This window comes from Lepisma saccharinum, chromosome 23 (genome assembly GCF_977018435.1).
Source record: "Lepisma saccharinum chromosome 23, izLepSacc3.1, whole genome shotgun sequence".
In the NCBI taxonomy this organism is placed as follows: Eukaryota; Metazoa; Arthropoda; class Insecta; order Zygentoma; family Lepismatidae; genus Lepisma; species Lepisma saccharinum.
In genome coordinates, this window is record NC_139251.1 from 6631991 (window position 1) to 6656160 (window position 24170).

The 24170-nt window shown below is 41.8% G+C and overlaps 1 protein-coding gene across 1 annotated transcript in view; it reads right to left on the minus strand.

Annotated features, from left to right (window-relative positions):
* The window catches only part of LOC145977875 (uncharacterized), a 469373-nt gene that overhangs the window by 34312 nt on the left and 410891 nt on the right, over positions 1-24170 (minus strand). The window contains exon 16 of the mRNA XM_083110208.1: positions 1453-1601. Within this exon, the coding sequence (XP_082966334.1) occupies positions 1453-1601 (149 nt within the window). The remainder of the gene's footprint in view (positions 1-1452; positions 1602-24170) is intronic.

The window sequence follows — 24170 nt, forward strand, 5'->3', positions numbered from 1 at the left end:
GATGAGACAGGTGAGTGTAGAAAAATTCTGGAATTCCTCCCCTCCCCTCCCTCCATGTATACGCCGAATGTGCATACATTTTATATAGTCCGAATATATGATTCATTCCGCGTATAACGATATATCATTTGTCTGTCTAGGGCAATTAGCCTCCAATCTAGAGTTGTTTCAAGGTAACAACGCATTTTGTTGAAATTCGAGACTTGAATCAGTGGCCCGCAGACATGTCGTTTTGGGGGTATAAGTCGTGTTCTATTGTTCACATGATAATAGTGCAATTATTTTCATGTTCCTAACACTCCAACGATTATTTCCATGTGTATTCTGACAATGTCGTGTACTTTTTTGTAGGGTTTGGAAAGGGGGCCAGTACCCCCATTTCTTTTTTAAAAAAATCTTTAATTCTCCGGTTCCTACCCTCCTTTAATGTATACGCCGAATGTGCATACATATTAAATAGTCCGAATATATGGCTCATTCCGTGTATAAAGGTATGTTATTCGTCTGTCTACGGCAATTAAGTTCCAATCTACAGTCTTTTTATAAAACTCTGCATTTTGTTCAAAATTTGGCAGGGCACAGGATCTTACCTGGCGAAAGAGGGTACCCAAATATTACATAATTTAGAACTGCATAATTTGTATTCAAGTCCAGATATTATTAGAACGATTAAATCAAGAAGAATTAGGTGGGCAGACCATGTGAACAAATGAGGGAGGAAAGAAATATTTACAGTATTCTTGTTGGGAAACCTAATAGTAAGAGACCGGCTGGAAGTCCAAGACGAAGATGAAGGGATAACGTTGAGATGGACCTAAATGAAATTGGTAGGGATGAAAAAGATTGAATTGATCTTTCCCAAGATAGGGACAGATTGAAGGCTTGTGTTGCAGCAACCATAAACCTTCGGATTTAAGAAGGCTAGAGAGTTAGTTATTGAGAAAAATCAGGAACCTTCAGAATCACGCGGATATTTCCCCTGACACCAGGGCACTAAACTCACATCACTGAATGTAATCGAATGGAGGCTAGGCTCCTGCAGGAATTTCCTCCCTTTTTCACAAAAAGCAAGTTACGTCTTTTTTTTTTTAAATGTGACTGTTAGAGTTTCAGCTATTTACTTTCAAAACTACAATTCATTAAAACAAGAAACTATAAGTACTTTCAAGAACTGCCCACCCTTGTCTGGTCTTACGGTGGGCGGCCTAAATGCTAGCCAGGGAAATGGGGAGCGGGGAAGAGACCAATCCAGTGCAATGACTAGCATGGCAAGGTGCACCCAGCATCTCCTCCCATTATGTCCTAACTCTGGGCGCCACTTCTGTTGTCTGGTTTGTCTCTGGCGTATTCCTCCCTCCCCACTTCTCGTGCCAGCATGTAGGCCGCCCACCGTAGGACTGGAAAAGAGCTATAGTTAATTTAATACAGTGTTACACTGTTAATCTTTCTTACTTGCAAGTTCCACCATTTCTTCCGTCCTACAGAAGGAATCCAGCACTGCTCGTATGATGTTGTCTGTGGCTTCGGAATCTCCAGGTCCTCCACAGAGTTCCGCCATACTGGTGTATTGGCTGGTGCACTCGAAGAACATCTCCCTCTTGCTACAAATGATGAAATAACACATTTAATAACCTTCGGAGTTGCCAACAAATACTTTCGTATGAATAGTAGTACAACCACATAATCACCACAACCTTTTCCTCCTGCACAAAACCTTAGAAATGAAATATCCAAAATGCCTCTCCAGGCGGTTTCAATGTCTTTCTTTCCAAGTTTCACTGCCGTAACACCAGATCACGTGAAAAATCTCTGCTCACCATTCCTCTCCACATATCTAATTTCTACACCAATTCGTTTACTGTTACCTCTGCAGGATACTGGGACAGACTGTACCCTGAAATAACAACCCTCTTCCTACATTCTGACCCTAGGTGCAAGATAATGGTAATCCACAGTTTGACCAAAATTGAGTTACAGTTTCTTCACGAAAATATATCATAATCTCCTTCTTCGTAAATTACAATCCAGATTTAACATCCATGGGAAATTTTCATCCTTACTACAAGACTATCTGAGTGCACGAGAGCAGCGTGTCATCCTTCCTGGCACCTCTTCCAGCTTTCTTCCTGTTTTGCCTGGAGTTCCCCAAGGGAGCATCTTAGGTCCACTTTTGTTTCTTCTTTACATGGAGTATCTCCCTGACAGACTGTCCTCTCTCCCTCTAAATATACTTCTGTTTGCCGATGACTGTAAACTCTTCACAGAAATCTCATCAGAACACGATGCTTTAATCTTACAGCAAGATCTTATGAACTACTTGTGTGGTGTCGCCAGTGGAAACTTCAATTGAATCCTAAGAAATGCTCCTGCCTCACCATTTCCCTAAGAAGGAACAAACTCGATTCTGCTTACTATCTTGAAAATAATCCAATCAAAAAAGTTACCTCTCAAAAAGATCTCGGAGTTATCATCGACGAAAAACTAAACTTTAATGAACATATTAGGAACACTACTAAAAGAGCAATGCGTCTTTTCGGTCTTCTGTACAGGTTCACTGAAATCCAAAACCAATCATCAATCAGCATATTTTACAAATCCCTTATCTCTCCCATTCTTGAATACTGCTCTCCTATCTGGACCATGGCTTCAAAAACAAATCTTTCCCGGATTGATTCTGTTCTCAACTTTTTCCTCACCATTGCTCGCCACAGAATACCTTCTCTGAGGCACCTTCACAAAACAGATATTATGTCTGTCTTCAATGTCCAACCAGCACACACTCGTCGCGAATTAGCAGACATGAAATTCTTGCACAAAATCATGAATGGTAAAATTAAATCCGAATTTTTGCTCAACAAATTTCATCTACGTGTTCCCACACGGCCAACTCGGAACGTTAAGCTCTACCACAATCCCACCACAAAACTCTTCCTTCTACAGCGGTCTCTTTTCTACAGGCTTCCTCACTCATATAATAACCTGCCTCCAAATGTGGACATATTCTTGCCAGAACAAAGTTTTAGAAAATTGTTAACGATATATGTATAATTTTGATTTGTTTTCAGTGCCATCTTGTACTCTATTTTGTTGTTGTTGTTATTGTTATTTTCCTGCTGTTACTGTTTCAGTGTAAAACGGTCATTAAGTACTGTATATGAAACTTTAAGTAAAATAAATAAATAAATAAATAATTCCATAAATTATAAGATAAAGCATTTGTGTTGTATTAAGCACATCTTGAAATAAAACTTAAATTATTCATTTTTGTATACTGAATTTCATTTCACCTTATCGTGCATAATTATTCCATTAAAAGTTGCAGAAAACAATGGTATGCAACAGTTGGCTGCAATACAATGTTATGCCACACCATTTCTCTCCCACAATTTGTCTTCAAAATTATTTTATTGTGACAATGATGTCTGCGCTGCTTGTGAATTTCGGGCCTCCCCATGGCGCAGTGCCTTGTAATCAAGGGGTTCCGGGTTCGATACCCGGTGGAGGCACACGTGGTTCGGATCCCACTTTAAACTGTAGGTCCAGTCCCGATTAGCCTTACTGTGCATAAAGTGGACTTAAAACACCAACTCAAACCAACTTGTGAATTTCCTGACATAACATCAGGGAAACACTGTTGGTACACCTACATACTTACAACAACAAAAAACGGAACTGAATTAAAGATCGCAAAACACAACAAATTTGCAGACAAGATAAGGTGAATATACATATTCACATATCAATGACGTGGTAGAGCAAGAACCATGGGTAAGGAATAAAACGGGTGTCATTTTTATGTTCAGCACCACGGATATTTGATAAACTAAAAAAAAAACACCATTACTTATCAAATCCCTGAAACATGCAGGCCTGTTCTTTTTTGTTTTGTTTTTTATACTGAAGATTCCATCCCAATACATTCAGTGGTATGCGCTAGCTTGCTTTTCCTTTTATTTCATTAAAATAATAATAAAGAATGCAACATAATATACACACAGTCGGAAGGACACCAAGTTTGAACTACATCAATACAACACAAACAATTGTATGAGTACGTTAGAAACATACATAAAAAAGTACAATTTTGTAATTTTTGTTTATCCTTTTGGTTTTTAAGTCTCTTTGTCCTTGAACCTCGGCCATCCTGGTTCCATGGGTATGAATGTCTTCCGGGATGATTCAGCATCGGGAGACCTTTTTTGTCTTTTCTATGTGTAGTCGGTTGTCTTCTATCTCTCGTCTTTTGTCATTACTAGTGTGTTACTATTGGTCTGTTCAGTTAGGATTTTACCCTTTCGTCTTCCTGTCATGCTGATGAGACAGCTTGCACTCTTCTTCCATTTATTCTAGCTGGAAATCGGTTTCTGGTTCCACGGTCGGTGCTTGATTGGTGGTGTTTGATGTGTTTGCTTCATGTTCTTGTGTTCTTGTTCTAGGTATTCGTGTTGTCGGTTGTGTTGCATCATTCGCATCTACTGTATTTCGCCTTGTTGTGGTAAGTATCCTCTTTTGTATGAAATTTGTTCTAAATTTGAATTGTTTAATTTTACAAATTCTTCTTGATTATTAATTATCATTTTTGTGCTTTGATCTGTTAATTTGGTTCTAAGTAAATGTACGTCCTGATTAGGGTAGTTGCAATAATATACCTTGTGTTCAGGAGTATCAGATTGGTTATGGCACCTTATTCAATTTTCTTCTTGACTAAGGTTAAATGGTTTTAGGTCATTTTCATACGGGCCATAACCTGTAAAGAAGTGAATAAGTCCTTTGCTAGGATTTAGATATTGTAGTCTTAATCTTTCTTTAATACTTGGGATCTTCTTCCTTGTTGTGCACTGCTCCATTCATGCCGCCATTTGTTGATTGTTTAGTTTAATATCTAGTCGAGTTTCAATTTTGCATTGAATGAGATCTTCTACTTTTCCAAATTGTTCTCTCTTAAACCAGTAGTTTGAAGCTCTTCTTAGTATTTTCAGGTCTAGTGGCCAGACTCCGGTAATTGCGAGGAGGGCCAGCGTTGGAACTGTGCTAAAGGCTCCTGTTAGCCTAATGAGAATTTTTCTTTGTGTACTTCTTCATTAATTTATGATTTTGGTTTGTTTTGCCATTTGCTGGCCATGCACTGACTCCATAATCAATGATAGCCACAAGAATCTCGTTATGATATGTTCTAATGACGCTCACTGGAAGTCTGTAATTGTTTATGCCTGTGGTTGCTATTTTATTCATTACTGCCGCTGCTTTGTCACATGTTATGTTTATATGTGAGGTAAATTTGAGGTTGTCTGTTATGTGTATTGAACAGGTGGTAAAAATCCCAGTACTCCCACACCGACGATCGAACTCAGGTCTTTCGCATAGTAGTCAGACAACCTGACGATTTTGTTGAGAGTGCAAATATAAAAATGGAATGTACTACAATTCAAAAAAATGTTTTTCTCTCTTCATGCTGTAGCTTTCATTTCAAAATCCCATTTGAACCTTATGGCGGCAAAATGACCGTCCTCCGTTGTTGTAGGATGATTAATTTCATCGTTGTTCTAGTGTTAATAATACATAAATAATTGTAAAGAAAAACAATGACCACTGTAATTAATGGTTAAATGGAAGAGAAGGCATTAGTTCCTTAACTTTGCCATGTGAAAAGAGTCCCAAATCTATCTATGTATATAAAAATGTATGTATATATGTATATATGTAAGTGTGTATGTTTGTTCCGCATAACTCTGGAACGCCTGGAGCGATTTCAAACAAACTTGGTACACATAAATTGCAATCTGGAAAGAAATACTGTGAAGGTAAGACACCCCTGGCACCCCTAGAGATGGGGGTGGAAATGGGTGATATGTAAAAATAATCGAAAATGACCCATATTAGTTTGGAATCCATAGTTTTCGGGGTCGCTAAGATGAATAGTGACACTCGCAATACCGTTCAACTCCAAGATCATTTTACAATTCATTATTTTCCTGTCTAATAGAACATTGGGATAAATAAATACCCGGGCAACGCCGGGCAATCAGATAGTGAATAAATGAAATATACTAATACTCATGTAACGAGAGGTGTATTGTAATAAGACTCACTTTGTGGTTGTGTTGCAATATCTTTTTGTATTTTTATAAATAAGTAAAGAAATCGGACATGAATTTATACTTCATAGGCACTAATTAGATCCTGGAATGTCTATAAATTATCGCTTCCGGTTGAGTCTTGATACCATGTTTCTACTTTGTAAATTGAAACGACTAGATACTGCTTTATTAAACAAATCTACCCGCCGCAGCTTCAGTCTCCCCTTTGGTGGTGAGATTGAAGTATTTTAAGTCGCCAAAAAAAGCGGGTACGATTTGGTAACTTAATGTCCGTTTTCGAGTTGCGGAGAAACGCCGGTAGAGGTCTCTCCTCTTGGCGATGTTCTAGGCCGCGCACGCGCCCTCTCACCGTTTCCTGGTAGCTATCCTTGCAAACACAGACCACAGAACGAGATACAAGCCTACGGAATCAACTTTTACGAACTTCTCGGGGTACCTGCCCGGTGTTCCTTCCCCTCCGTTTACGTAAGAGGCAAGGCATATAAACTGGCTGGCGAATGTTATTTGCTTGAGCAGCCTGTTCCTTACAAACTCATGTTGAATTTTGCCGAATTTCGTAACGGGGACGGAAGACTGTCAACGCGGGTTTTAGTCAAAAGCTAAATTATATTTTCATTATCATTCTCCGAGAGTATTTTTTGTTAGAATTTTAAGATTAACATAGATTCTTTCATATGTACTCCCAAGACATTTCTACTACTCACGTTTACATTCTTGGTGATCTTTTATACGTGATCAGTAGATAGAAAAGGGGATGGCTGGCTAACCAGGGCTAGTCAAAACCTTTAATGCCTTTGTTTTTACAGTTTCTTTGCGTGCGTGTCTGCGTGTGCCTTGAAGCCTTTTATGACCTTTTTGTGCGTGTGTGTGTGCGTATGCCTTGAAGCCTTTTAAAGCTATTTTTGTGCGTGTGTGTGCGTGCGCCTTGAAACCTTTTGTAACCTTTTTGTGCGTGTGTGTGCGTGTGTATTGAAGCCTTTTACGACATTTTTGTGCGTGTTTGTGCGTGTCCCTTGAAACTTTTAGAACTATTATTGTGCGTGTGTGTGCGTGTGCCTTGAAGTATTTTATGAGGCCATGAATTACATACCTTGCTGGGGCCAGCAATACCTTCCTGTTAGTGTAAGAATTTCACGTGCCCTCATGGTTGTTTTCCTGTTAGTGTAAGGGGTTTGCATACCTTCGTGGCCGTTTGCACAACACCAAAAAGTGATGAAAAATTTTCAAGATTTTCTCTAGCGAGGCCTGAGGAGCACTTTTCGGCATTCGGCTCTTTTCTTGCATTATCAACAAAACAAAAATGCTGTTACGATTGTTTGCTTATAGGAAATGATTTTCGCGCTCTTTGCTTCGCAAGAAACGCTTTACTGTGTTAGCAATAATCTAAAATTTGCCTTGTGAGGCGATCTGGCACTCTTGAGGCAGGATAATCGGTCGCTAAGAGCACCGGCAAGGCCTTCCTTAAAGCAAAGGGGGAAAAATAAAATAGCCTTACCGAAGGTACGAAGTATATATATATATATAAAAAAACTATATATACTTATACTTTATATATATATATAAAAAGTATAAGTATATATAAGTATATATAACATGCCGACCAATGTGTTCGGCTACAACAGAAAGAAAACTGGCTCCTTGCTTCCCAAGTACGTCAAGACATCCAGCGGAAAGTTCGTCAAAGCTCGAGACATGCTCGACGATACTTTGCTCTCTTTCCGAACCGACCTGCTGTCTGCAACGGTTGTCCACTTGAACGGCATCGTGAAGCAATTTGGAGAGAACACCGGCAACATCTTCTTCATCTTCAACAACAACCGCATCTTCTACGAACTCTCTCTAGGCGGCGGAAGTTTCAGGATCGTGGACTTGTCTCCCTCGAGCGGCGTCGCAATCAGATTGCATCGCGGGAAGAGCTTGTTCAGGATAAAGCACGACAACATGAAAGCCGGAGTCTCGTACGACAACGTTTCCGTCGGGATCGTCTGTACGCAGAATCTACCGCGACGAGCGTGGAGCATCCGATACCGCTCTTCTTGGAACTGGTGCTGTCCTATCCCGTAGCCAGCGTCAGTTGTGGTCGTAAGTAAGTAAGTAAGCAAGACAGCAAAGAAAGAAAGGAAAAAAGCAAGCAAGATAAAAGTTCGTGCTCCATCTTTGCTCCATCCTCCCTCCATCCTTACATCCTGTCGTCTAAGCATCAAACAACGCCGCCTCCGTCGCAATGAGGGCGGCTCTCGTGAAAGAACTGCACAAAACGGCCCGCAGGAAGTATCCTCGACTGTCCATGGTCACGAAGGGGATCGACGACCTCTGACAGGCTGACCTCGTGGAGATGAGCACGGGAAACCTCAAGGGTCTTCACAAGATCAACAAAGATTTCAGGTACCTGCTCACCGTTGTGGACACTTTCAGGAAGTACGCTTGGGCGGTGCCCGTCAAGAACAAGACAAGGGTCTAGGTCGCAAAAGCTTTCGGATCCGTTCTGGGCGTGGTTACCGCCGAGAAGAGATCGCCTCGTTTCCTACAGACCAACCGGGGCAAGGAATTTTACAACTCGGTCTTCCAGAAGATGCTGAAGGATAACGGCATCCTCCATTATTCCACCTACAGCGAGCTGAAGGCGAGCATAGTGGAACGCTTCAAGAGGACCCTGAAAAATCTCATGTGGAAGCGGTTCACTCTTCGCGGGAACTACAAGTGGGTGGACCTGATTCCTGAACTGTTGAACAAATACAACAACCGCCGCCACAGGACGATCGGAATGAAACCGTTTGAGGTGTCCAAGCAAGAGGAGAGGCACTTACTCTCAGAGGTGTACTGCAAGCCAAACCAGAGCGGTCACAAGAGAGCCAAGTATAAAATAGGAGACAAGGTGAGCATGAGTAAGTTCAAGCGACCGGGGGTATTCGATAAAGGTTTTAACAGGAACTGGTATCGTAACCGACGTTCTCCTGCCATCCTCACCTCCCCACATACCCACCTACAAACTTAAAAGCGCTGTGGACTGCGAGGACAAAGAAGGGAGATTATACGAACAGGAAATATCATCCACCCAATTCCTGGAAACGTACCTCGTAGAGAAACTGCTTCGTCGCAGAATTCCTGGTTAAATGCCGGCGATAATGTATGAGCTGGGACATAACGAAGAGGCTACCCGACGTCGCCGAAGGTGAAAAAAGAAAGAAAAACGGTGAGTTGCTCCTCGAAAGTATTCGATGTCTCATAGTGGAGCCCTCGGGATGCGGCAAAACAACGATGATGGTGGGAGAACAGGCAGCTGTACGTTTTCTCCAAAAGTCTCGAGCAACCGAAATACAAGCAACTGATCGAGATCTATGGCGATCTGGGAATAGCCGCCTTCGCCTCGCAGATGGTGCCTTTGGACGAGAGTCGCGAGAATTCGCTGGTCGTCTTCGACGATGTCATTCTGGAAAATCAGGACGAGGTGCGAAATTACTTCACTCGAGGCTGCCACAAGGGCATGGACTGCTTTTACTTGGCTCAGACCTTCTCGAAAATCCCCAAGCAGCTGATCAGGGACAACGCTAATTTTCTGTGCCTCTTCCGGTAGGACAACACCAACGTCAAGCACGCGTACGACGAGTTTGTCGGCGGAGACATGTCGTTCGAGGCGTCCCGGAATCTCTGCTCGCATTGCTGGAATGCCGACGACTACGGCTTCGTGACGATAGACATGACTCGCAAACCGAACCAGGGGAAATATCGCAACAAGATCAACGAGTTTCTCGTAGCAGAAAATTTGATGTAATAGCACGAGGCGAAAAAAGATTTTTAAAAATGTAGTCTTCTCGATCGCTTAATGTAACCGATCTTCCTGCGGAGCTTCTCTATCAGATCTTCAAGATCGTTTGGATAAAGAAGAAGATGACATCCATAGAATAATCGATATCGCCAATAGTTCACCGGCGTTCGCAGTGCCGTGCCAGATGGTCATGAAGGAACACGTATTTAAAACCACGGGGAGAAGGATCGAGAATACCGAAGATCTTCTCGCAATAACTGAAGAGATGGGATACCATAACCAGAATGTTAGAAAATTTATAGATGCATGGTACGAGATGAACAGCGAAAGAGATAGGATTATCAACAAAATAATTTTGTTGACACCTTTATATTCTTTCTTCCGTCGAAATAAAATAAACAAATTTAAAAAAAAAAAACAGATAGCCCAAAACTTCATCTCCAAAAGGAAAGCCGACGAAAACATCAAGTTGACGGAATATCTCGCCAAACTATTCAAAGGGTGGAAGGAAGAGAATCGCGGATATTACGAACAGAAGAAGCGACAGGAGCAACCGCTCATCGATGCCATCGGCGACCTGGGCAAAGAAATCAAGGATGTTGCTGAACATAACAAGGATTTGATCACGGATTTGCTGCGGGTGGCAGATCGTAACATCACGGACTACTCGGTCACTTCTCTTTTACCAACAATAACCTTGCAGTTACCTCTACTTCCCACTAGGTTACCGTCGCCCAGCAGCAGCAGCAGCTCGTCATCCGTCTAGGGAATTCGATTAGGACCGAACGCGGCCAAATATCTAAGCACCAAAAGCGATGATAGAGACGAAGTTTTCGGTTTTTATCCGACACCCGATCCTTCCGGGAGCTTCATATGGAATATAGGCAGTTGGCACGCCACGTTCGACAAGGACGATATCATCATCTACACTGGAGCCGAGCGGGACGCAAAGGTTTCTTTAAGAAGTACTCAGGCACGCCGCGACTCTGGAAACTAGTCGCTAAGAAACGTTCCGATGCCAACGTGTATTCCGAAGAGGATTACGACAACTACAAGGAAATTCTCAAGATGACCGACCCTTTGTATCAGAACAACGATCCATCTCAGAACAGGGTCAAGTCGAGTAGCAGCGAGAAGTACAGGAACGTCGTCAAACCGCTGTGGAACGAAATCAAGCAGCAGCAGCTGTCCGGCGGAACTCGCCTACCTACCGGTAGCGGTATCAAGTGCTACACCAATTTGCCCGTGGAATTCGTGTGGCTGGACGAAGTTCGTAAACTCGTGGACCGGTTGCTGGTCATCGCCGGCCAAGAAAGTGCCGGGAACAGAAACTTTTACAACGAAAATGTCGGCATCGTGGACATGATCGTTACCAAACTAAGCAGCTTCATCGTCAAGGAACCTAAAGGCATTGGGTACTCCTTTGTCTTTGTATTCTCGTACTTCTCCTAGGTTCTTCCGGTGTTTGTTGGCTGTTTGTGGGGGCCGTGTTACGGTGTCGTGGGTTGAATTTCTTCTTTTCTTCTTTTGAGACTTCGTCAGCCAAGATCTTCAGATTTTGAATTTGCTGCTCGCATAGAAGTGTTCTAATATCAAAGTTAGGAAGTTCTCTTCACAAAGTTTTGATCCTGTCAGTTGTTTCCGGGCAGAAGAAGACTCTATGCTCGGGAGAATCCTCCGTAGCTCCGCAGTAGGTACATTTCGGTTCCAGGGCACTGCCAATTCGGTGAAGATATTTGCCATACGGTCCATGTACCGTTAGAAGATGCAACAGGCCCCCTGTATAAAATATTTTTGTCTGTGTGCTGCTTCGGACATCCGGGATAAAGGTATATGTCCGTCTCCCATTTTCGGCATTGTTCCATTCCTCTTGCCATCTGTCCAACAGGGATTTTCTCATTTCATGCAGGGTTGGGGTGAAGTTTCCTATACAGGAGATCATTTTGTCTTCATTTCTTTTCTTAAAAAAGTATCTACCCGCCCTCCATTTTACTTCTAAATCTAAAGGAAGACGTCCAGTCAGGGTTAGCAATGCTTTTGTGGAAGTTGTTCCAAACGCGCCTGTTGTTCTTAACAATATTCTTCGTTGAGAAGCCCTGAGAACTCTGACGTTCTTTTTCAAAGCTAGACTCTCAAACCAGGTAGAGGCTGCGTAAGTCACAATGGAGTAGTATATTGCTCGGATATATGCTTCGATTGTGCTTGGTTTCAGGCCAAACTGTTGGGATGCCACTCTGGTGAGTTTACCCATCGCCATTTCCGCCTTTGCTGTAATGTTTTTGATATGCTCTCCGAATTTTATACCCTCTCCCATGGTCACGCCGAGGTATTTAAAGTTGACCGATCTCTGTATAGCTGATCCCAGTATCCTAATGGATGGATTCCTGCTGGTGCTAATATGGACTTTAGCGTTAAGATATTTAGTCTTCTCTGCCGACAGTTCTAGTTTAGCGTCTCTGAACCAGTCTCCCAAGGTTTTTAAAGCATTGTTTGCCTTGCGTTCCACCTTAGCTCTCGAGTCGTCAGCGCAGACCAGGACGATATCATCCGCGTAGGCTATAACTCTGATCACGTCCGGATTCTCACCCAGGGTACGAAGACAAGGTTCTAAGTTAATATTCCACAGGTGAGGACCCAACACTGAGCCCAGTGGGCATCCCTTCGTCGTGGTTTTTGTTAGTTTGTTATCGCCTATCCTCAGGGAGACCCTGCGATTTCTAAAATAGTTCTCCAAAATTTGAAACAGTGTGCCTGGACAATTTATTTTCTTTAAAGTCTGAAACAGGTTAGGCCACCAGAGGTTGTCAAAGGCGCCGCTGATATCAGCGAAGATAGCTACAACTATTTCCTTTTTTGATCTTGTAACTTCCTCCTTCAGGGCGTTTATTGCATCTTCCGTCGATCGGCCCTTTGTGAAACCGAACTGGCTACCTGTGTTTCCACACATGGTTAGAAAGTCTTGCAATCTTTTGTTTAACATTTTCTCGAATAATTTCCCTATAGTATTGAGGAGGCAGATGGGCCTATACGACTTCAAACTTTTTTCGTCGTTCTTGGTTTCCTTTTTAATTACGACAAGTTTTCCCTCTTTCAATGATGCAGGGAATTCCTTGCGAATCAAACACAAATTAAACAGGGCCGTTATGAAGTTAATTGTTTCGGGGGCGGATAGTTTAAGAATTTCTGCAGGAATTCCGTCTGGCCCCGGTGCTTTACCGTTTTTCATAGTTGCCAATTCTCCAATGACCTCCTCCGGCTCGAACGGTAAATGGGTATGGAATTTGGACATTGTCTGCAGCTTGTTCTAACCTCCTTGTTCTTTTCGTTGTCGGTTTCCTCCTCGTCATCCGGCAGCAATCCATGTAGTAGCAATTCTCCTGTCTCCTTCATGTCTCTTGTAAAAGAGCCATCTGGTTTTCTTAGTGTTGTAATACTTTCTTCTACTTTTATTTTATTTGTCATTATTTTATAGGGTAATCCCCGCTTGTCCCGTTCCAGGTTGTTTTTAACGAACTGGCACCAGTTTTTGTATTTAAAATCCTTCAGCTCCGCTGCGTAGCGGGCTTTATCCCTGCGATATGCCTCTAAATATACTCCTCTGTTGTGAATATTTGTTTTCTGGTATTGCCTTCTGGAGTTTCGCATTTTGGCTCTAAGCTTGGTGAGATTTGTAGACCAGGGTTTTTTCCGGGTATTGTTTCCGGGTGTTGAAGCCGCTATTCCGACCTGAAGATTTTTTGTTAGAATTTTCGCCCATTCATCTGTACTCTTCCATGGTCCGGGATTTTTTGGTAAGTTGATGTTAGCGAGTAAGATCTCCTTATCGGTCTTATTCCAATTGTACGCCGGAGCTGGTTGGTCAATTTCTGCTTGTGGTGATTCTAATCTCACATTGAAGGATATTACATTATGATCACTGGTTGTGATCATATCATGCACCATCCAATTTTCTATTAATTTCGACATTCTGTTATTTGTCAATGTTAAGTCAATATTGCTACTTGCTCCCGCTCGTCCTCTATATGTAGGTGGATTTCCCTGAATATTTTCTATTATTAAATTTAGTTCCACTATTAAATTCATCATTTTTTCTCCATTATTATCTATTTTCTTTCCAAACCATAGGGGAGAGGAAGCGTTGCTGTCCAGTGTTAAGAGCAGTTTTTGATTTGGATACGCTAGGCAGGCATTCCTGATTCGGGCAGTATACACTTCAATATTGCGGCTGTATTGGCAGTAGCAATTTACTATTATAAAATTTAGTTTGCCATGATTTACTTCTATACAATTTATATGCGTGTCGGAAAAGGGTGCAATTTTCAAAATGGTTGTTGCCTTGTTTAAGTGACACTATTGCAGATTTCGTATTTTGGTCTGGATTGTATATTACCCTTGCTCCAATAGGGGCATGGATCATCTTCCCGTTTAGGAAATATGGCTCCTGGAGTAATAGCATGTCCACGTTATTGTTTCTAGCGTATGTAAAGATTTCTTCAGTCGCTAACACCGCACCGTTCAGGTTTACCTGCAGCATCTTCAGTTTGTTTTCGTGTTCCTTAATTAATGACGTACTACCGAGGTCCATAAAGGCCATGGGTTCGCCGAATTCTGTACAACTCTTCCATGACTCCTAGCAAAATCTGCATATACTTCTTCCAAATTTAATTCTAGGTCTCGTCGTCCAAATACTATTTTTAATAATTCATGCAGTTTATCAGGGTCCACCGGGATATTGTTGCATCTTAGGAGAATTTTGTCCACGACTTCCGGATGCGGGAAGGCAGTCTGCTTTCCTCCATCTTGTTTCAGACGGACGAGCAGGCGGAGAGCCGTTATTAGATTTTCCTTTTCTTCAAGTCGACTTAATTGGAGATTTAGTTCTAACTTTTGATATATTCGGGTGGGATCAATCGGGGAAATTGGGAGATCCGGTGGGTCCGGGTTCTTTATTTCCATCATAATAGGCTTTGTGAAGTTTGGGTACCTTACTTTTGTATCTTCTTCGGGTTGAAGGGAATCTGGGTTATGTGACGTTCGAAGTTGGATATTGTCGGGTTTGTTTCCAGTTGGTGATTTAGGTTTTGGACAGAAGGGAGTTGAATTCGAATGGACTTCTGGTGTGTCTGGTGGGGAGGGGGGTTGAAGGGGGTGGATATGTGTCTCCATTTGAGAGTCTGTGGGGAAATGGACATAGCTATCTGGTGTGTCTGATGGGGAGGGGGGTTGGAGGGGGTGGATATGTGTCTCCATTTGGGAGTCTGTGGGGAAATGGTCATAGCTATCTGGCGTGTCTGGTGGGGAGGGGGGTTGAAGGGGGTGGATATGTGTCTCCATTTGGGAGTCTGTGGGGAAATGGTCATAGCTATCCGGGGATCCTAGACAAGTCATTGACGAGGCAATCGAGGGTGTTTCTGGAGGGATGGGTGGTGGTGATGGGAGAATTGATTCAGGGGGCGAGGCTGGATCGACTAGACACGTGGATCCCTTAAAGGGAGGTGGAACAACGAAAGCACATAATTTCAGACCAGGGATTTTCTCGCTCAATAAAGGTTGGTAATGAACAGTAGGAGAGCCCCGCATCATGGAGGTGGGAAAAAGAAGGAAGAAGTTAATTTATTGGTAGGTTGGGGGCGAGGATATTTCGTCTATTGGGGTTGAAATAGACAGTTGAAGTGAGAGCGGGATTCTAAACGTGTGATTTATTATATTCCTAAGTTCTTGTCTTATTCGGAGTTCGTAGGCCGCCGCTCTTGCCGCATTTCGACGTCGGCGGCTGGGGGTGTTTTTGCTTTTTCTTCTATTATTATTATTATTACTCTCCATAGTTCGTTTTCTCGATCAGCCTTTGTAAAAAGAACTTCATTGTCGGGCATTCCTTAGGATTTTCGTTGCAGTTTCTTTTTCTTTTAGTGCAGGGTATACATATCCTTTGCTGTCCCTCCCTCCTGCATTGTACCCTCTCGTGTCCCACCTCACCACACCTGTCGCAGCACCTCTCCCCCCTGCAATGCCTTGCAACATGTCCATAGTCCCTGCACGTTGCGCAGGTTGGGACTACAAGGTAGTCCTTAATGGACAAGGACACGTATGCAATATGGATTTTGTCTAAGGTAAGTATTAATTTTCTGATTTTGGGGTCCAGTTCATACACCCTGTGCGAAACAGTCTTATTTCGTGGGCCGGTTTTGAATCTGAATTTGAATTTTTCTTGAAATTCCTGGTATGGCATCCCTAGTTTGCTTTCAATTTCATTGAGCACATAAAATTCTTCTGTGATGCTCGCTTCCTCCCTGCTTGTAGGAACGTCATACATAATCATCAAGGGATTACGTTTTTTAGGGAGTTCCACGTTTAGGTGTTTGTTCTTAAGATTTGGGTTTTTTAAAAAATTTTCTACATCTTCCTTTGTGGATGTTTCAACAATTAGGGTTTTGGGGGTTGATCTCATGGCCTTTATCCTTACTCCCTCCCTGACTGGATCCACAGAGGCAGTAAAGTTGTCCCAGATTGCTCTGGTGTTTTGATTATCCGTGGCAGTAATAAATACTGTATGGCTTGCCTTATCAGTCACTTTCTGAATTTGGTTTACCTTAGCGCTTTGTTGTGCTGGTTTAGAAAGGGATTCGGCATAGGTAGGTTTGATCATTGTTGAATTAGGCTTTGCCTCCAGAATTTGGCATGCTGTTCTTAGGGATCGGCTATCTGCAACCTTTTCCATGTATAGCTGGTTTTGCTTGGCAAGTAGTTCCAAGAATTGGGCCCTTTTATCCGCTTATATATTTTTTTCTTTAAAAATCATTGTTGTTAGGTCTAATTGTATTTTCTGAAATGCTCCTAATTGTATTTCTGTCGAATCCGGCAGGATTTCCACCATTCGACTTCCTGAGCGGGTGGGGGTGGGTAAGGGGTTTGGGTTGGGGTTGTCTTCATTGAGCCTCGAGTCTCGCTGGACAAGTGCAGGATTAGCATTTTTCGTCATCGCTATTGTTTTAGCAAATCCGTGGCTCTCTGAAACATTTTCAACGATGTCGAATCGCCGCCGTCGGTTAGTTGTGAAAGAATGACCAGCATGACGACACAGAGATGACCGAAGACAACTTCGTCGAATTTCTGCATCTTTTCGTCGTTGTAAAATATTTCTGTCGTTGATTTCCGGTAGTCACCAAGCGCTAGAGGCGGAACGCCACCGAAGAAATTAAAGACGAAAGCGTTTCCGTCCTCGGCAATCCAATAACATATCCAGTGAGTTCCCGGGTTGAGAGAATTATCCAAGTTGACCACTCCGTTTTCGCCGCCGCTTCGAGGTCCGTCTTTCGGCAGTGTATCGGACATGAACACGCCTCTAAAGTATGTCACGTTGAACAATTCGTCTAGAGACTCAATACCTTCGTTTGAAAGGGACACTTTTTTTTGGTGGTTTGCTTCTTCGTTCTTCTCCTCTTCAATCCGGAACCTGTAGTAGCGTAAATGTTCGTCTTGCTTTCCATGGCTAGGTTTGCACGTTTTTCTTCGCGTCGATCACGGTTTTGGCAATCGTGGCACTGCCACCTGCGAAACTTCCCACGGCTCCGAGAGCCGAAAGGATCGAGGGAATGCTGAAAATGAAGCCTCCCTGCTTTCTTTAAGTCTTCGATTTTTGCAACTTGTTCAGCTGCGGCCGGCTGAACAAAAATTTTCATCCCGTGACCTTTCTTTAAACATTTCATTTTCTTCTCGCGTTGTTTCTTCGTGAGTATGTGATTAATTTTTCTTAGTTCAGAATAGGGAACTTGATACACGACACCTTTGGTTGCATGGTTAAGAAGTAAAGCAACTATTTAATATACTATGTCTACTATTATTATTGTGAACCAAATCCGTAAATAAACAGTGAGGCGCATCGAGATGCCAAACAATATATTTGGGCACTCCAGAGGCAGCACGGACACCGAGCCGCCCGACAACACGGAAATTCCGAAACTTGACCAACGGGTGAAGCAACTTCGTAGCTATCTGTTAACTCATCAGAACACTCTCTCCTCGAGCATACAAGATTAGATCTCCAGTCTCCAGAAAACATAATTGGACCCGATCCTGAAGATCGAAGCGGAACAAAAATCTCTGATCGCCAAGTATGCCGTTTTAGCCTCCTTTGAACGTTTAAGCGGCATTCAGGAAACGGTGAACAACTTGCGAAGCGAACTGTCCAACCTGCAGGAGACCGAAGACGTCCTTCAAGTGAGAACTAAGTTCGAGGAACAGGATGTGAACATCCAAGCTAGTTTGAGCGAGCTGCAAAGCGTCATTGCCAGCATTAAGGTTCAACTAGAAACGAACCCAGCACCCGAACACGTCCTATTGATCAACCGAGTAGTCGCGGACCTACGGAACGAACTCGGTAGCTTTCGGGATGCCATCCCGTGTCTGGAGTCCTCCGCGGAACTGGAAAACTCGGTGCAAACCATCAGGGAAAAGCTTCAAACTGTCGAAGAAGCCATCGCCAACCTTCCGTCGTCCGAAGAATTGAAAGTTATAGGTAAGAGCGTGGCCGGCATAAGACTTCAGCTGGATGCTTACGAAGATTTCAGAAAACTTAAGGGCACCGTAGCGTACATATCGGGTACACTCGAGAACACTAATGAGGAAATAGAGAAGATCAACGACATTTTGAGCACCTTGCCACAAGACCTGAAATCTTTGCAAGCTAAATTTCCGGATCTAGCGAGCATGCACGAAATAATCTACAAAATTCAACAACAGGTGAGCACTCTGGAAAAAGAAAATTCCCTGGAAGGATTAGCTCATTTTCAGCACATTGTCGACGGCATTCAGCGAGATCTCGAAATCCTGCACAAATCCAAGCCAAAGCAAGAGGATGTTTCCAGCCTGCAATCGCCAGTTACCCAAATTCTCAATCAATTGAACGAGAAGGATTCGGACGTGGAAACGATCAGAAGCAGACGGTCCGCGTTGGAAACCGCAGTCGGCAATTTGCCCACAAGCCAGGAACTGACGGGAATCAAACAGACCTTAGCCGGCATCTTAACTCACCTCGGTAGCGAAACTGACGAGAACATTACAAAGGAACTGAACGAACTGCAGGACGTCATTCGATCCTTGCCCACGTATCAGAACGTGAACGAACTTCGCGATGGTTTCACGGAACTGCACTCGCACGTTGACGAAATGGCGAATCAAAATTCCAAATTGACCGTCGCAGATAGCATGCAGGAAATCGTCGCGAACCTGAGGGAAAGAATGACTACGTTGCAGGACGAAAACGTTGCTCACGAATCGATTTTATCAGTCCTAAGCGGAATAGTGCGCGAGTTTCGCGAAAAACTCGACGCTCTTCGCGCCGACATTGAGAAGAAGCCTTCGCTCCTAGAAGTTATCACCGCAATTTATGGGCGTTTGGATCCTGACGAAAGCGCTTTGGGTGAGCTACGGACTACGGTCTCCGGAAAGGAAGACGCTCTGGAAGCAATATTAAGCGGTCTAACTTCCATTCAAATCATAATTTTGCACAGCGCACCGAACCGGGAAAGGTCGTTTCCGTTTGACTAGCACGCTAGAATATACATCTTGGACGTCTACAAGCCGTACTACGATTTTTTCTTCAGGGGAAGATTTTAAGTGATCCACTTCTCGTTTACAAAGTGCCGCGAGTGCATCTGTATCCGTGTCTCCAAATTGCCGACAGACACAACAGAGTGAAGTACGGCCAACGTCAACTTGGATTCTATTCAATGGGGAACATAGACATTGACGTCCCTCTGGAAGCGGATGAAGAAGATAAAATCCGGGAAATTTTCACCGTCGAGGCACGCGACTGGCTTTACGTCGAAAACAAAGGGATCCCTCCGGCTAAAAATAAATATAAAGTCACATTTGCGAAAGGGCCGAAAATAACAGAGACATGAAAGAAGTTCGTTTCGCAGTCACGGACTTGGAAAAAATGTCAGGGGGTGAAAGGGTTTCCATGATGAGCGATGTTCATTCTGGTCTGGGAGGAGAGAGGACATTCGAGACGATGCGAGCACAAAAAAAAAACATGTCTCTGATGTGCTTGGTTGCCGAGAAATTAGCAAAGAAAGTTTTGTCCAAAATGTTTCCGTCGCACCACCCAACACCCACTTTACGTGATGCTAGGACCGTCAAACTTGGTATACATAATGTACATCACCAAAATCGACAAGGAAGTGCATGGGGGAGATTTTTCGTGTTATTTTTGCTCTATCTCTAGCCGTTTTCAAGATATTTGACATTTTATGTTTTTCAACTGAACAGAAAATTTTCCAGAGGGACAAATTGAGTTCTATGTTGACCGATGGCGATTGCGGCCAGGGAGGACAGAGGGCACCGAGACACAATCAACAGTGCAAATCCTAGTTCTTTGCGGTGGTTGGTTGCCGAGAAATTAGCAATCAAAGTTTTGTCCAAAATGTTTCCGTCGCCCCAACCAACACCCACTTTGCTTGAAACTAGAACCACCAAACTTGGTACACATAATCTACATCACCGAAATCGACATTATTATTCATGGCATAATAAAAGGCTTCCAGACACACGGACACACACGCACAAAAATGTCATAAAAGGCTTGAAGGTACACGTACACACACGCACAAAAAACTGTAAAAATAAAGGCATAAAAGGCTTCGACTCGCCCGGGCGAGCCAGCCTTCTCCTTTTCTATCTACTGTGATGGGAGTGTATGTGATGTGAGTGTAAGTATGGTTCAATTCTTGTTTTCTCATCAGTTATATATTAATAATAATGTTTTGACCTTCTTGCGAGAAAAGCAGGGCAAATGAGCGAGTGAATGCGCGTGCTTGTGAATTACTAGGATAGAATCGCCATACCTACATTAATATATATATCCGATATCCGGGTGTATTTTATTAATTGGCAGCTCGCAAAAAAAGGAAAGGGGGATTATATCCTTATTCAGGTCTTCTCTTGTGTGCGTGGAAAATAGTAACAAAGAATTGTAAATTACGTACACTATTGCTGTTACTCAGAATATGCTGTAATATTTATGCCCAGGCGAAGCTAAATTGATGAAGAATGAACCCATAGGGTTCTAATGAATTCATATAAAGAAATCATACTATTGTTATTATAAATTTATGTTATCTTCATTCTAGCTTAAAAATAAAGCTAGTTAATGTTGCATTCTTTTCTTTTTTGAATAATATAATGAACGCCATAGGTTAGAAACTAGAAGGGCAAATAGTTTAAAACGTGGAATATTGGGGTTATTTTCTGTGTTTTTTTTTTGTGGAGGTAAGTGAACTCGTCGGAAGGGTGAACTAGATGATTCTCCCAACTTTCCGACATGTTTGCCTTAAGGGGCAAATGGATTAATTCGACCGATCGGGTTATTTCACCAGTGAGTGAACAATATCTTGACAGAGCCCTCATAACGGGAAAATCAGTGGGTGTTCAGCATTAAGGAGTGTAGTTATTTTGTTGATGTATCGCTTCCGGAATATTAAAGACATGACGTCATATTAAATTAGGTAGCATTGTTACTTGTACGTCATATAGATATAGACATATATACTATTAGTTCTGTAAAAGGGGGAGGTACATGATTTTTACAATATAATTACATTGTAGGTTTTGGTTTACAATTACGTGGTTGATACTAAAATTTATTATGGTAATCAACAAGGCTACTCACTCACTACAATAAGAATGTAATCACTAACAATAACACAAACCATCCACTACACAATGCTTTTACACACCAAAACACAACAGTAACACTAGACAACACATATTGGTGCCTCAAATGTTAGACTTGTTTCTGGGTATATTTGACCAACTGAGTCCAAAAACGTGAATGCACCAGTTTTTCTCCTATTGGCTCTAGTTTTTGAGATACAGAACACATGCCATATATCCAACTTTAACTGCAATTTGGTCAGTGTAGGACTCCCCCCCCTTTCACACCTAATTTTCTTGCTCAATTTTGTACGCCGTACACTTAAACGCAATCAAATATATATTTCCCTGATTTCACACTTTTTCAATCTTGAGTATATTGAGCAATATCTTATAGCGCCATCTGGTACTCGTAATTGTACATAATAGTAAAATGTACAATTTATGTTTGTCTTTAACATTTACCAATTTATATTATTTTTCACTTTTATGTCAACAACGCTGACGAACTACAAAGTTCGGGTTGCTCTTGTGAAGGCAAAAGTAAAATTATATTTCTAATATTAAGTCGGCAGAGAAAACTCTGGTAAAGCTCTGACGGAATATTTTCTTAGTATAGGTAGTTGGTCGGTTCAAAATAATAGTTGGTACGAAGCCTATTATTTTTATTAATTTAAGCACAATGGAAAACCTATTTTTGACGATGTTTTTGTCCATTTTATACTATTGCAAATCTGTGATTTTTCATTTCATACTTCGTACGAATGTCATAATTTCTTACGAGTTAAATTACGTAACACCCACACCCACTTACACCTATTTGCTTCCGGTCTACTTCCGGTCCACTTTCGGTCCACTTTCGGTATACTTTTGGTCTACTTCCGGTCCACTTCCGGTCCACTTCCGGTCTACTTCTGGTCCACTTCCGGTCCACTTATGTTCTACTTCCGGTCCACTTGACAGACACTTGTGAGTTTTTCCAGTTTTTTTAAGTATACACCCACGCACACTCACGAACACCCATGCAAATTTACTTTCGGTCTACTTCCGGTCTACGTCTATTGCATCATGTTGCGCAACAAGTTATTACGCTACATTTCGATAGCTCGTAAGGGTAAACTATTGCATCATGTTGCGCAACAAGTTACTACGCAATCTTATGATGACCTTGTATCTGATGTGTTGTTTTCTGATTGGTTGGTTATGACGTGACGTGGTGTTTTCTCATTGGTTGGATTATGACGTAATTCGATGTCGTGTTGTTTTCTGATTGGCTCACTGTTTCTGATGATTTTAACGCGGTCCGCGCTTAGGTTATTTAAATGCGAAAGCATTACAGATCAGTCAGTATCGCGAGAGTGTTTGAAGAATGCGGACGCGTTGTTGCACTTCTGCTCATAATATTTTTCATGTGCTAAGCACAGGGTGATATTTTTTTTACTATATGTGCTTATTAATTTTTTATACTTAGTACAAATATATATTTTATATATAACAAAAAAATAGCTAATATAAAATAAAACGTCATGCATATTTTTTGGGTTTAAAAAACATAATCAGCCTGTAGAGAGAATTCAAGTGAAGATGGATGCATTTAGAGAAATTTATCATCAATTGAAAGGGTTACTTCTTGTTCACTTGAATAGTATTTGGTCTCATGTTGACGAGGATGCTCGAAAGCACTTATTTGTATTTAATAATAACTTATCATCATATAAGTTACCTGTTAGTGGGAAAATTCAAATAAACGTTTCACCACCCAATGCGGCAGTTTTGCACATAGGTCGAAATTTGTATAGAATTAAACATAGTACATTACTTCCTGATACGTCTTATGATGTGGAAGCTGGTGAATTTTTGTATGCTGAGATAATTGGAGAGTATGATAAATTGAATCCTCTGTTTATCGAAATAAGAATAATCTATCCTCTTATCAATATATAAAATACCTAAAAACAAAAAAAACATGGATATATTTGGTAATAGAAGGCGACAGGAGATTCCAGATAATTCCAGCGAGATTGCTAGTTTAGATGCACGTCTAAAGACTCTGAAATCAGATTTACTTATATTACAGAATTCACTAAATCTAAATATTCAAGCAGAGATTACAAATCTTCAAACTCAACTGATTGATCGTATAGTAAAAATTGATGGAGAACTCAAATCTTTGCTCGAGAAATTTACTAATTTAGCTTCAATAGATAATCTTCAGAACTTAGAAGAGAATATTGCCAACTTGAAAAAAGAACTTGATAAATTTAGACAAATCCAGAGAACGAATACCGAACAGCTGAAACAGCAATTAAATGATCAGGCAAATAGTATTCGTACCGAACTGCAAACCATCATCCAGAATATCAAAACTCAAGAAGAATATGAGCAGGTAAATGCTAGTATTGCTAAGTTTCAATCTTTCGAAGTTCCTACATTGCAAAGTATCAAATCTGAATTACAGAAAGATGAACTGCATACAGCTATAACAGAAGTTCAATCGAAACTGCAGACATTGGTAGATTTTATCAATAATTTAGCTTCATCTTCTGAATTAAATGCTATTGCTCGGAGCGTTGCCGGCATCAAATTGCAGTTGGAGACTTATGAAGATTTTTGGGAAGATACAAGGTACCTTAGCTCACATACTATGGCAACTA